Genomic DNA, 13,430 nt, shown 5'->3' with positions numbered 1-13,430 from the left:
GGCTCATGGCTGGCCAGCGCAGTGGTGGTGGCAGGAGCCTCTCCCACCTCCGTGGCAGCACTAAGAATGTCCAACTAATGGTTTAGATCTGATCCCTTGGGGGCCTAAGCCTTTAGTAGACATCCCCCGAGGGCTTCCTGGCTGCCAGAAGGATGTCTGACTGCAAGCTTAGGCCTGATGCCCTGGGGAGTGGGCCTAAGTCGACAGGTGGACATCCCCCAAGGGTTCCTGGACTGTGAATGGGCGCCGGCCGGGCTGAGGGACCCACCCCCCTGAGTGCACAAATTTTTGTGCACTGGGCCTCTAGTTTATAATAACTAAGATTTAGAAATGGTCCAAGTGCCTATCAGTAGATGAGTTTATAAAATAGCTGTGGTACATTTACAGCAGGAATAACTATGCGGCTGTAAAAGAAAAAAAAAAAACTTACCATTTTCAAGAGCATAGATAGACCTGGAGAGTATTATTCTAAGCTAAATAAGCCAGTTAGAAAAAGACAAGTGTCACATAAGCTCACTTATATGTGGAATCTAATGAACAAAACCAAACTGTTGAACAAAATACATCTAGAGACATGGAAGCACGGAACAGTCTGTTGAACCACAGAGGGAAGCCAGGGGAGGGTGGTGGGAGGGGAAGAGATCAACCAAAGAACTTGTATGCATGTATGCATAACCAATGGACACAGGCACTAGGGTGAAGGCCTGGGGTGGAAGGTGGGAGTGGCTAGATGAGCTCAATGAGAGGAAAAAAGGCACAGATGTAATACTTTCAACAATAAAGATTAAAACAAAAAAATAAAATAAAACTTATCACTCTTTTTACCATCCCACCTCTATTCTTTGATTTATTTATTTATTTAACAAATATTTATTACATCTGGTTGACAAATAATGTAAAAAACCCTGAGAAGAGAACTTTAAAACATGTCCATACCTTCTGTCCTCACATAACTTTTCTACTTAACCATGTTTAACCTAGGGCAATGCCTTCATGGTCTCTATTTTCTTTTTTGTATTTCTTTTGTTTCAAATTAAATTTATTGGGGTGAGATGGGTTAATAAGTTTATCTAGATTTCAATTGTACAATTCTATGATACATCTTCTGTGTATTGCATTGTGTGCCCACCACCCAAGATCAAATTTTCTTTCATCACCAAATATTTGACACCCTCTGCCCTTCTTTCTGGTAACTATCATTCTGCTGCTTGTGTCTATGAGGGGTTTTTTAAAATTACTATTATTTTTTATTTGTTTCTTTCAGTTTTATATCCCACATCTGAGTGAAAACATAAGCTTTTAACTTTTCTGTCTGACTTGTTTTGTTTAGCATAATATTTGCAAGATCCATTTATGTTGTCGAAATAAATTTCTGAATATTCCTGTTGTAAAAATGAAGCTGGATACTGTGATTTGTAAACTGTTAAGTTGTATACTAATGTATCATCAATAAACTCTATCAGTTAGAATACAAGTAACAGAGAGCTTTACTAAAAATGGCTTAAACCATTAGGGATTTTGTTAGGTCAAGTAACCAACAGTGCTAGAGGTAATGCTCACTTCAGGCAAAGCTTGACTCAGTAGCTCAACAATGTCACTGAGAATCCAATTTCTTTCTAGCTCTTCCCTTTGCCCTTTTCGGTGTCACCTTATAAGGCTTACTCCCCTTAAGGTTCCCTCTGGCTTCCAGCAGCTATTTCCTCATTCTAGTCCAGAAGAGAAGAGGCAGCATCCCTGCCCAGCCTTTCCAAGGAAAGTCTGAAGATTCATTCTGATTGGCCCTCCTTGCATCACTTTTGCCCACTTCTGCATTTATTTGAATCCCTGCTTTTAATTATTTTGTGTATATACGCAGAAGTCCAATTGCTGGATCTTGTGGTAATTCTGTTTAATTTATTGAGAAACTGCCATACTGCTTTCCACAGTGGCTGCACCATTTTATATTCACACCAGCAGTGAACAAGGGTACCAGTTTCTCCACATTCTCACCAACACTTGCTATTCTCTCATTTGTCAAGAGATTTTTGTTTTTCTTACAACAGCACCCAAATGGGTGTGAAGTAGCATTTCATTGTAGTTTTGATTTGCATTTCACTAATGACTAGTGATGTTGAGCACCTTTTCGTGTGCATGTTGGCCTTTTGTATATCTTCTCTGAAGAAGTGTCTATTCAAGTTCTTTGCACAATTTTTACTGGGATTGTTTGTTTTTGAATTGTTTTCTAATTATAAGAGTTCTTTGTGTATTCTGGATATTAACCCCTTATCAGATATGTGATTTGCAATCTCACTTCTTAGGTTGCCTTTCACTCTGATGGTGTCTTTTGATGCCCATGAAACCCTCTCTTCAAGGCATCCAGCTCCTTCTCTCAGGCTCCCCTGTACTGCCCCTGTGACAGGATAGTAAGAAGCAGGGGAAATGCCTTGACAAGTGGAATAAGGGAAACTGAGACAAAATAATTAAACAAGGCCAAATAATTTGAGCAATTCACAGTCAGCAAATGAACCACAAGATTTTGTCTTCCCTAACCAAGAATACTTAAGAGAAAATGGTTTACATATTTCATAATGCCATGGGGTGGACTGGCCTCAGTTAGGTCCTAGTCCAGGGGTGGGCAAACTTTTTGACTCGAGGGCCACAATGGGTTCTTAAACTGGACCGGAGGGCCGGAACAAAAGCATGGATGGAGTGTTTGTGTGAACTAATATAAATTCAAAGTAAACATCATTACATAAAAGAGTACGGTCTTTTTTTTTTTATTTAGTTTTATTCATTTCAAACGGGCCGGATCCGGCCCGTGGGCCGTAGTTTGCCCATGGCTGGCCTAGTCCCTCCTAGATGACATTCTTTGAAAATAAAACTAACCAAATAATAACCCTAACTCCCCTATGTGCACATTTTGATGAATCAACATATTGAAGGACACACTTGGAAAGCTAATGAATATTGCTAAGACCCTCCTCAAGACCTCCCCTAGGATCCTCCCCCCAAGAATGACAAAAAGCCTCAAGACATAGGATCTATGGATGCACTCTCGCTAGAGTACACCCATGCCTCGAATCTCTTTCTCCTAAACTTTAAAGGTTCCCATAAGACTTGCAACTTGCAACCAGGGGAGCAGCAGGCAGTGGCAGCTCGTTCCAGGTTAACCCCCTGAAACTGTCTCCAAGGCCCCCTTTTTCTCTGACTTCTCAGTGAGCCAAAGCAGCCCAGCTTAGGCTCTCTCCTGTTGCTTCTTCTACCTTAAGCCCGTCCTTGTTTCACTGTCCCCAGCTTTAACAAGTATACTCTACTCACAATGCACTCTCACAGAGCACACTCACACCTTGTATCTCTGCTCGCTCCTAAATTCTAAGGGACCCCATGAGGCTCATAAACCCTTTGATCCTGTCTCTAAGGCCCCCCTTTTCTCTGACTTTCCAGTGAGCTAATAGCAGCTCCATCTAGGCTCTCTTCTGTTGCTTCTTGTATCCTAAGCCCTTCCTTCCTATCACTGTCCACAGCTATAATACACATATTCTCAAAATCACCTGGGCTCATGTTATGAAATCTTTCCTGCACAAAGTCAAGAGCCCACATGCTACCTAGTGGCCGATTTGAGGCAGACCTGTGCCGGAAGCCAGTCCATCCTTGCTGCTTGACACAGTCGCTGCAGGGAAGAAACATCTGCACAGCATATGTTTCAAGGGACCTGGCGTATATGGCATACTGTTCTTAATATGTTTGCTCCCCTTCTTGGCGCTATGTGTTTTAACCAAGGTCACCTCTCCAAGAAAGGTTGTTTCCCCAGGTAGGGATTTTTCCCTGAAGTTAAGGAGGGAATAAAACCCCTTAACTAAGTGCCAGGTGGGCAGTTAATCACTTTAACTACGAACAATCATGCTTAAGCTACATAATCTTTACTCCCTGGAATGGAGATAAGAAACGCCCTAACCTTTGGAATAGAAATTGATAGGATTAAAATCAACTGGTATAAATACAAATGTAACAAGACAATAAAACACAGGACCTGGCGCTCCCCTGCACTCCTGGCCTCCTCCCCTTCCCTGCCTTCTTGTGGGTCCTGCACTGTCCTCCCCTCTGCATTTCTCCTCAGGGTCCCGAGGACCTGCACCCCTCTGCTTCCATCATCATAGTTGTTACATCTTCTCTGCGCCGGAAGGAGAACCCGAGAACACTTTTGGAATTATGGCGGCGGTGGATATCCAAGATAATCTACTGGAAATCTCTTGGGTTGACAGTACATGGATCCCCATTTTGAACAGTGGAAGTGTCCTAGATTACTTTTCAGAAAGAAGTAATCCTTTTTACGACAGAACGTGTAATAATGAAGTGGTCAAAATGCAGAGACTAACATTAGAACACTTAAATCAGATGGTTGGAGTGGAATACATCCTTTCACATGCTCAAGAGCCCATTCTTTTTATCATCCAGAAGCAACAGCGGCAGTCCCCTACCCAAGTTATCCCACTGGCTGATTACTATATCATTGCTGGAGTGATCTACCAGGCACCAGACTTGGGATCAGTTATAAACTCTAGAGTGCTGACTGCGGTGCATGGCATTCAGTCAGCTTTTGATGAAGCTATGTCATACTGTCGATATCATCCTTCCAAAGGGTATTGGTGGCACTTCAAAGATCATGAAGAGCAAGAAAAAGTTAAACCTAAAACCAAAAGGAAAGAAGAACCAAGCTCTATTTTCCAGAGGCAACGTGTGGATGCTTTACTCCTAGACCTCAGACAAAAATTTCCACCCAAATTTGTGCAGCAAAAGTCTGGAGAAAAGCCTGTCCCAGTGGATCAGACAAAGAAAGAGGCAGAACCTACACCAGAAACTGTGAAGTCTGATGAGAAGGAGGCCACAAAGAACATCCAACAGACAGTGAGCCCTAAAGGTCCCCCTGAAAAACTAATGAGACTTCAGTGAGTATTGGACAAGAGAAGCTTGTAAGACTTCTTGTCCGTTATTATACCTCATACTGTGACAGGCTCTTGAACTTTGAAATTCTTTGTCACAGCTCTCATTTGTGTAGAATGTGCTTGCTCTTTATGCTCTTTAAGAAAGGATATAAGGACCCTCATGCTTTTGAGATGGATATTTGTATCTTTTGTAACCTTTCCCCTACGGACTTGAGCAGCCTCCTCACTCACATGTGTACTGCTTACATATGTTTGAAACCAAATTAAAGTATTTAGAAAAAACAAAACAAAACAAAAAAAACAGAACCTGGCTAGGCTGCTGATCAACTGAACGCTGTTTCTGTGTCATTTCTTCTTCGGCGACTCCGTCCACACCTTTGGAAACCCCTGGACCTGCTGGGGTTGGACCCCAACAGACCTGCACTAGGCCCAGTCCCTGTCCAGTAAAACCTTCACAGGGTTCCTGGTGTTGATTCGTTGGCCCTGTATCCTGCTTCCTCCCAGGGTAGGCTCCATCTTGGCAGAGGGTGGGAGAATGGTGGGTGCTTCAGCCCCACTCAGAAGTGCTCTAAAGCCATCTCCTTCACATATGAAGCTGAAGACAACATCCTACCTAAAAATGAGGATTTGCTAATAGCTTTTTTAAAATCTAGAAATGGGTTGGTGACCTTATTTCAGAGATAGTTTTTGTTGTTTTATTTTTTAAAGAAAAAGCAGCACTGCCTGGGTGGCTCAGTTCGTTGGAGCATCATCTAGTACACCAAAAAGGTTGTGCGTTCTATTCCCAGTCAGGGCACATACCTAGGTTGCAGGTTTGATCCCCAGTCAGGATGTGAACTGGAGGCATTCGGTGTTCCACGGACGCCCCCTGGTGGTCAGCACGCACCACCTGGTGGTCATAGCGACTGGTTGTTCAGTTGTTCCACCATTCGGTTTATTTGCAAATTAGCCTTTTATTATATAGGATAGGATAGTGCTAAAACCCTCACCCCATAAAAAATCATTCCAGTTTCCTCAGGTAGGGTATTCTGCTCCCTCCACTGTGCTCTCATAACACATTTATTCGTACTTCTATTATAGCACTTGAGTTGTTATTGCTTTCTTGTGTACTTGTCTCTCTGTTAGACTGTGAGAGTATGTAAGTTAGGATCCATGTCTTCCTTTTATTTATAGTGCCTACAACATGAGATACATAATATTTGTAGGATTAGATTTTTTTCTCTTTTCTCATCTTTTATTATTTTGTTTCTTTCTTATAGATAATCTACTGGGAATCTCTTGGGTTGACAGTACATGGATCCCCATTTTGAACAGTGGAAGTGTCCTAGATTACTTTTCAGAAAGAAGTAATCCTTTTTACGACAGAACGTGTAATAATGAAGTGGTCAAAATGCAGAGACTAACATTAGAACACTTAAATCAGATGGTTGGAGTGGAATACATCCTTTCACATGCTCAAGAGCCCATTCTTTTTATCATCCAGAAGCAACAGCGGCAGTCCCCTACCCAAGTTATCCCACTGGCTGATTACTATATCATTGCTGGAGTGATCTACCAGGCACCATACTTGGGATCAGTTATAAACTCTAGAGTGCTGACTGCGGTGCATGGCATTCAGTCAGCTTTTGATGAAGCCATGTCATACTGTCGATATCATCCTTCCAAAGGGTATTGGTGGCACTTCAAAGATCATGAAGAGCAAGAAAAAGTTAAACCTAAAACCAAAAGGAAAGAAGAACCAAGCTCCATTTTCCAGAGGCAACGTGTGGATGCTTTACTCCTAGACCTCAGACAAAAATTTCCACCCAAATTTGTGCAGCAAAAGTCTGGAGAAAAGCCTGTCCCAGTGGATCAGACAAAGAAAGAGGCAGAACCTACACCAGAAACTGTGAAGTCTGATGAGAAGGAGGCCACAAAGAACATCCAACAGACAGTGAGCCCTAAAGGTCCCCCTGAAAAACTAATGAGACTTCAGTGAGTATTGGACAAGAGAAGCTTGTAAGACTTCTTGTCCGTTATTATACCTCATACTGTGACAGGCTCTTGAACTTTGAAATTCTTTGTCACAGCTCTCATTTGTGTAGAATGTGCTTGCTCTTTATGCTCTTTAAGAAAGGATATAAGGACCCTCATGCTTTTGAGATGGATATTTGTATCTTTTGTAACCTTTCCCCTACGGACTTGAGCAGCCTCCTCACTCACATGTGTACTGCTTACATATGTTTGAAACCAAATTAAAGTATTTAGAAAAAACAAAACAAAACAAAAAAAACAGAACCTGGCTAGGCTGCTGATCAACTGAACGCTGTTTCTGTGTCATTTCTTCTTCGGCGACTCCGTCCACACACCCCTGGACCCCTGGACCTGCTGGGGTTGGACCCCAACAGACCTGCACTAGGCCCAGTCCCTGTCCAGTAAAACCTTCACAGGGTTCCTGGTGTTGATTCGTTGGCCCTGTATCCTGCTTCCTCCCAGGGTAGGCTCCATCTTGGCAGAGGGTGGGAGAATGGTGGGTGCTTCAGCCCCACTCAGAAGTGCTCTAAAGCCATCTCCTTCACATATGAAGCTGAAGACAACATCCTACCTAAAAATGAGGATTTGCTAATAGCTTTTTTAAAATCTAGAAATGGGTTGGTGACCTTATTTCAGAGATAGTTTTTGTTGTTTTATTTTTTAAAGAAAAAGCAGCACTGCCTGGGTGGCTCAGTTCGTTGGAGCATCATCTAGTACACCAAAAAGGTTGTGCGTTCTATTCCCAGTCAGGGCACATACCTAGGTTGCAGGTTTGATCCCCAGTCAGGATGTGAACTGGAGGCATTCGGTTGATGTTTCTCTTTCACATCCATGTTTCTCTCTCTCTCTCTCTCTCTCTCTCTCTCTCTCTCTCTCTCTCCTTTCCTTTCCCACTCACTCCCTCCCCAAAAAATCAATAAAAAACATATACTCTTGTGAGGATTAGAAAAAAAGAGAAAAAAACCTATATATTTTTTTAAATTTAGGGAATGTAGCAACTTCTCTATCCCAGCTTGAGGGCAAGGGCTCTGTTGAAGAGTGATTGGCAGCAGCTAAACCAGGAAAAAGGCAAATCTCCACCTGAGCCTGTAAGGGGAGACGGCGAGGTCAGTGCCTGGGAGCTCAGATCTGGAAACACACCTGTGGGCCCATGTCAGCCCAGTCTGCTCGGAAGCCAGCCTCTGTGGGGGGAGTGCCTGGTACAGAGGAGAGAGTGGGCAGAGTAAGGAATCAGGCCACCTGTGTTATCTTAACTGCTGTGATTTGGGGCTGTAACTCCCCTTCTCTGAGCTTCAGCTTTTTATATAGAAAATCAAATCAGTAATTGTTATAAAATCTTACTTTATTGTTACATGATTTACACAGTGCTTCATATGCATTATCCAATTTAACAAAATACTACAGAGCAAAGGACTTTAAAAAAATAAAATGTTTAACATATGTAAGAAATTGTTTCCTTTCTTTGAAACCTGCCCTGGGTCGTTCCACTATTGTTTGGTTAAGAGAATTATACAAATTTGAGGCCTGGTTCTTTATCTTATATAGACTGAGAGGCAATTAAACAATTATTCATGTCAGAATCTGAGGTAAGAAGGCTGCTTCAAAGGGTCCACTTGACAAAGTGAAAAGCAGTTGAGTAGAAACAGAGAGCACTATATAATTTCCTTCTGGAATATCCACACCATATGGCCCAAAGCAAGAATTTCAACTCATCTGTGAAGAGAAAGAGACATAGAGAAAAACATTAGTGTCTTTGCTCTGATTTTTCTCAGCCATCTTATGAAGGGCCTTTGGAGGCCACACATTGCTTTAAAGAGAAACCAACCCTCTGAGGAAGATGTTTTTTCTCTGTGGGTAGAGATCATTCAGTCACGAACCAGTATCTTTTCTAAGAGGAAGGTTCCAGCAACCAAAACTGGCCATAAAAAGGACATTAAACCTTAGCATTCTCCTCATTTCCAGTGCCAATAAGAGAGACAACCCAAGGATACAGGGAAGATACCCAGCCCAGCAGTCAGGCCCAGGACTCCAGCTTTCCTGGCAGAAGAATATGAAGTTAATAGCAAACACATCTACACGTAAACTAACACCACTCCCACCCCCACCACTGCCACTGTTCACCCTTGCCTGTTCAATAAACCCAAACCCCAATGGCCCCTTAGCCTTTGACCTTTCTTGCAGGGCTCTTGTCCTTCAGTGCCCAGGTGGAAACCCTTCCCAGGCTGTCCTGTGGAGATGAGTGGCCTGTCACCCACTCAAATGTGTGGCTTTATAGAGCCGGGACCTTCCTGGATTAGCTCGACAAACAGTCCTGCCAACAAAAGGAATTTCAAAATAACTCTAATCTTTTACTCCTGTTCCCCAAAACCCTAGGAGTTCTCTGGACATAGCCCACAGCACATTGTATGGAAGTGTCCTTCCTGTCTATGTCCAGCCCATCCCACAGTGTACCACTCCACCCTGAATTTGTCCAAACACCCAGCCCCTCTCTTTCTGCACCTCTCCATTACTCTGGCCCCCTTCAGTCTTTAATGTTGTGTTCTGACCAAGTTTCTTCCTCTTTACAGGTCAGGATAGTGACTGGGCTTAGCTGTGACAGAGAGTTTGGAGGCTGAGAGTTTGGAGACTAGTGGTCACTGTTCCCACACAAGTGAAACCAAGCCTTGAGTTCCTTCAGTTCCTTGGCTTCCTCCAAGCCACAACCAGGGAGTCGTGACAACCTCAAAGCCTGAGCTGCCACCCAGACGTCAGGTGGAATGGCAGCACAGAGTAAAGCCTATTTCAAAATATCTGGAGAACATTAAAGAAAGTTCTCTTTATGACATCCCCACCTCCACTGCAGCCCCTCCCTAGGCTGCCATTGAAATTCACTTTCTCCAGAGCAAATGTGGCGACAGTCTCTGCCAGTGAGGAGTGCATTGCAAGCCCACTCCACAGTAGGCTGTCCTCAGAAGGTCCTCCAGTCACCACACTCGGTGACACTCTGCCTGACACCTCTGAGAAGCACCATCGTGCTCACTTCGGAACTCGTCCTCACTGCATCCCCAGGAAGGGAAGGGCACAGCGCTGAAGAGGGGTGGGGCAAAGTTGGGACTTCTTTCGGTAACTAAATTTAACCTTGGGTTCCAAGCACAGATATTACTATTTGAAAGTACATCTCAAATGAGCACTTGGTGTGCCTGGTAAACCTTGGTGTCATACATGGCTTTTAGCATTAGTCATCTCCCTGCTGGGAAAGAGAAGTCCAGAAATAAGGATGTTGCAGAACAAGACTGTGTGGTTCACCCTCACAGGGGAGAGGGTGGGGAAGCAGCAGTGCCCTGGTTAAAGGTCACAAAGCATTATTTCTACTTTAATATCCAGAGTCTGAGTGAGGTTAAGATCAAAGTGAAAATTAACTGAGGACAACTGTGCCATTTGGGCTTTCTGAGAGAGCTTGCTGAAGGAGAATGCAGACCACCTTAGCTTTCCATGAGCCATGATGAAGAAGGAATGGTGTGAATGGAGACGAACATAACAGATGGCAAGAAAAGCTGGTGGAATTCCCTTCTTTGAAGATTCCTGGAACAAGACAGATGCACACATTAGGTGCAGGTACACTTGCAAGTGAGCAAACTTCTTCCCCCAGGACTATGATCCTGTACTGTGTGTGACCCCTGGTTCTCCAGGCCTACAGAGTCAGAGTGACTCACTCTAGGAACACAGGATGCAATGACCATGTGCAAACAAACCCGTGGCTCTGAGTCCCCCCCTGGAAGGACCATGTGTGCTCTCACCTCTTCTCTCCTGGCAAAGTCTCCAGGAGGTCACGTGCTCTCCTTGGTGAATAATAAAGATTTCTTGTGTGGATCCAGCCTGGATCTTAATGGCATTAATTTTATACTATTTCTGTTGCTAGTGGTCACTGTCATATTGCCTGAGCCTGACCACTCTTCTAGCTGCTAGTGTTAGCCATCCTTCCCAGTGCTCAGAGAGGGAAAATATGCTCTTCTCACCAGTCCTTCTAATAAAAGAGGGACCATACTTTCTCAGGTTGTTGTTGAGTTTCCCTTAGTGGCACCAACCATGAATTTCCCCACAGTTGAAGGGAGTAGGAGGGCACCTTCTGCAGGACACCCCGTGCACTTCTCCTAACAACAATCACCCATGTTCCCAGATGGATGCCAGGAACACATCAGAGCTATACTGAGTACTTGCATCCACTGGACACCATGCTCAATGCTCCACGTGTATTATCTCATTTGATCTTTGCTTCTACCCCATGAAATAAATACTATTCTTGTTCCTGTTCTACAGATGGGGACACAGATGTGCAGACACCGGTGGGGTGGCCTGGTCAGCTCTTCATGTTTCAGGCAACTTTTCACTGTGCTGCAGTGGCCAACCTCCTTTCATCATTCTGTCCTGCCAAGTGTCCACTGGAACAAAGCAATCGTTCTCCAGTGGATAGCACTGGTGTGCCTGATGGGTAGGTAGACAATCGGCCTCACTACATGACATGTGCTGATAGCTCTGGATTTTCTTTTAGTTACAATGCAATTCAAAAATGTGAATAAATGCTCAAGAAATAGGAAATGCAGCCTGAACAATAACAAAAGCCAAGATACTGATATTTCATATGCCCATGCTCTGTTCTGTGAGGACTCATTCCTCATAAGAATCCTGGGCAGTAGGGACTATTATTATCCCTCTTTTATAGGCACAGAGAGGTTAAGTAACTTGCACAAGATTCCACAGCTCTTACATGGAGATGCCAGCATTCAAATCTAGCAACAGTGTGGGCTGTTCCTTAAAAATGTCAAATATAGAAAGGATTTCAATATTCTTGTATGTTTATTTCTTATCACAGTTTAGAAAACAATATGCCCAAAAGACCAGAATTAAAATAAGGCATGAGAAGTAGCTAAAACAAGGGGCTCACATCCAATGACTACTTTGGAGCCCAGACTTTGTGTTTGGTCTCCTCTCTCAGTTTAGCAGTAAAAGTGTAATAAAGTAGAAGCAGGCAAGTGCCCAAGGAGGACACAAACACAGCCCTGTAGGAGCTTAGGTGACAAGAACCTCCTGACCTGCTTCTTCTTTGCAGAAGAGACACAATTGAGTTAGGTGTTGAACAATCACTAGGATCTCTATGGATGGTGAAGGGGGAAATGAATAGGAACATTGTAAGCAGAAAAAGGACTTCGTGGTGGAAGGGTCCTGAGGTCCTGAAATAGTGAGTTATTGAAATCGAATGAACCAGGGAGGAACTAATGGATTATTCCAGGGAGAAAATACACTTAAATTTATGAGAGCAATCAGCAGGTAAAGTTTAGCAACATTTCCAGCACACATGGGGCCTTCAAAAGAACTCAGTGATGGCCCACAGGGCAGAAGAGTTCTATCCTGTCTGCCGGGATGTCCTGGTTTACACCTACTCTTGTGGCATCCCATCCAGTTAACTTCTACCCTCAAGAGGGTCCTCACACGAACAATAAATTATATGACTACCCTGTATCTGGCAGATTGACAAAGCCAACAGATAGAACCTTCAGTGACACTTAGGCACTAAAGAAGTAGTGTTTTATTTATTTATTTATTTATTTATTTATTTATTTATTTATTATTTTTAAATCATCACCCAAGGATATGTTCATTTATTTGAGAGGGGGGGGGGGGAGACATCAATGGGTTGCCTCTCATACTAATCCCAACCAGGGACCTAACCTGCAACCTAGGTATGTGCCCTAACTGGGAATAGAACCTGCAACCTTTTGGGTGTATGGGATGACACTCCGACCAAGTGAGCCACCTGACTGGGGCAAGAACTCATGTTTTTAAAAGCCTATATCACAGTGCTAGCTGAACGTGGTAAAAAAAGATGCAGTCTTGAACACAGGTGTCTGAACACAACCATAGTTAGTTTTGAAAGCCAGAGTTAGTTCTTCCCTCACCATATTTGGTCTGAGCCGAATTCATACAAAATCATCTCAGCTAGTATCTATCACAGAAACACAAGGAAAACCCAGCACTTTGATAAAAAGGCATTTCCCATCTTTTGGCAGCCAGTGATGGTAAAGGAAAAGCCACAGGTTTAAATCACACACTGGCACAAGCTGATGGTGCTAATTTTTATCCAAGAAAGCTTTTGAGTTGAAAACAACTGAATTCAAAGAAGTTAATTAAAACCACATTGAGTTGTCAGGGAGTTTAGAAATCAAACACAAAGCACTTTGAAACAATGAAACTCACTAGCTCTGTGGCAGACAAGTTGACCAGGTTGTGCAGAGGAGCCAGCCTGTTTGTATGTAGGCTAAAATCCTTTCAGGAAAGTGCAGTGTCCACAGAGCAGAGCATGAGAAGGTGGAGGCAGTTCTACCCATCCTTTCAGCTTAGACATGGAATCTGTCTACAGGGCTGCCTCAGGGGAGACAGGCAGGCCCTTCCAGTGAAGTTTATTTAGTAGACACCTGTTGTTCTGTTGCTAGGTTTTATTATTATACTAGAGGCCTGGTG

The 13,430-nt window shown here is 43.4% G+C and overlaps 1 protein-coding gene across 2 annotated transcripts; it reads left to right on the top strand.

Annotated features, from left to right (window-relative positions):
- Positions 1-4,136: 4,136 nt before the first annotated feature.
- Positions 4,137-7,167, top strand: LOC102246369 (mediator of RNA polymerase II transcription subunit 6-like). 2 transcript variants are annotated; one of them, XM_014548575.1, is made up of 2 exons: positions 4,137-4,462; positions 6,182-7,167. In XM_014548575.1, the coding sequence occupies exons 1-2, from the start codon at positions 4,189-4,191 to the stop codon at positions 6,898-6,900; spliced, it is 993 nt and encodes a 330-aa protein (XP_014404061.1). In that variant the 5' UTR covers positions 4,137-4,188; the 3' UTR covers positions 6,901-7,167. The 2 variants fall into 2 exon arrangements, with proteins under 2 accessions (XP_014404061.1, XP_005877323.1); XM_005877261.2 differs by lacking the exon at positions 6,182-7,167 and having other exon boundaries at positions 4,145-5,196.
- The last annotated feature ends 6,263 nt before the right edge of the window (positions 7,168-13,430 follow it).

The sequence above is a fragment of the Myotis brandtii genome, unplaced genomic scaffold, assembly GCF_000412655.1.
Source record: "Myotis brandtii unplaced genomic scaffold, ASM41265v1 scaffold513, whole genome shotgun sequence".
Classification (NCBI taxonomy): domain Eukaryota; kingdom Metazoa; phylum Chordata; class Mammalia; order Chiroptera; family Vespertilionidae; genus Myotis; species Myotis brandtii.
This window is presented reverse-complemented; position numbering and strand designations above follow the sequence as displayed.

Coding starts and splice junctions, on each gene's coding strand:
- LOC102246369 (XM_014548575.1), top strand. CDS start 4,189: ATGGCGGCGGTGGATATCCAAGATAATCTACTGGAAATCTCTTGGGTT. Junction 4,463..6,181: donor GCGGCAGTCCCCTACCCAAG/TTATCCCACTGG, acceptor TCTTTCTTATAG/ATAATCTACTGGGAATCTCT.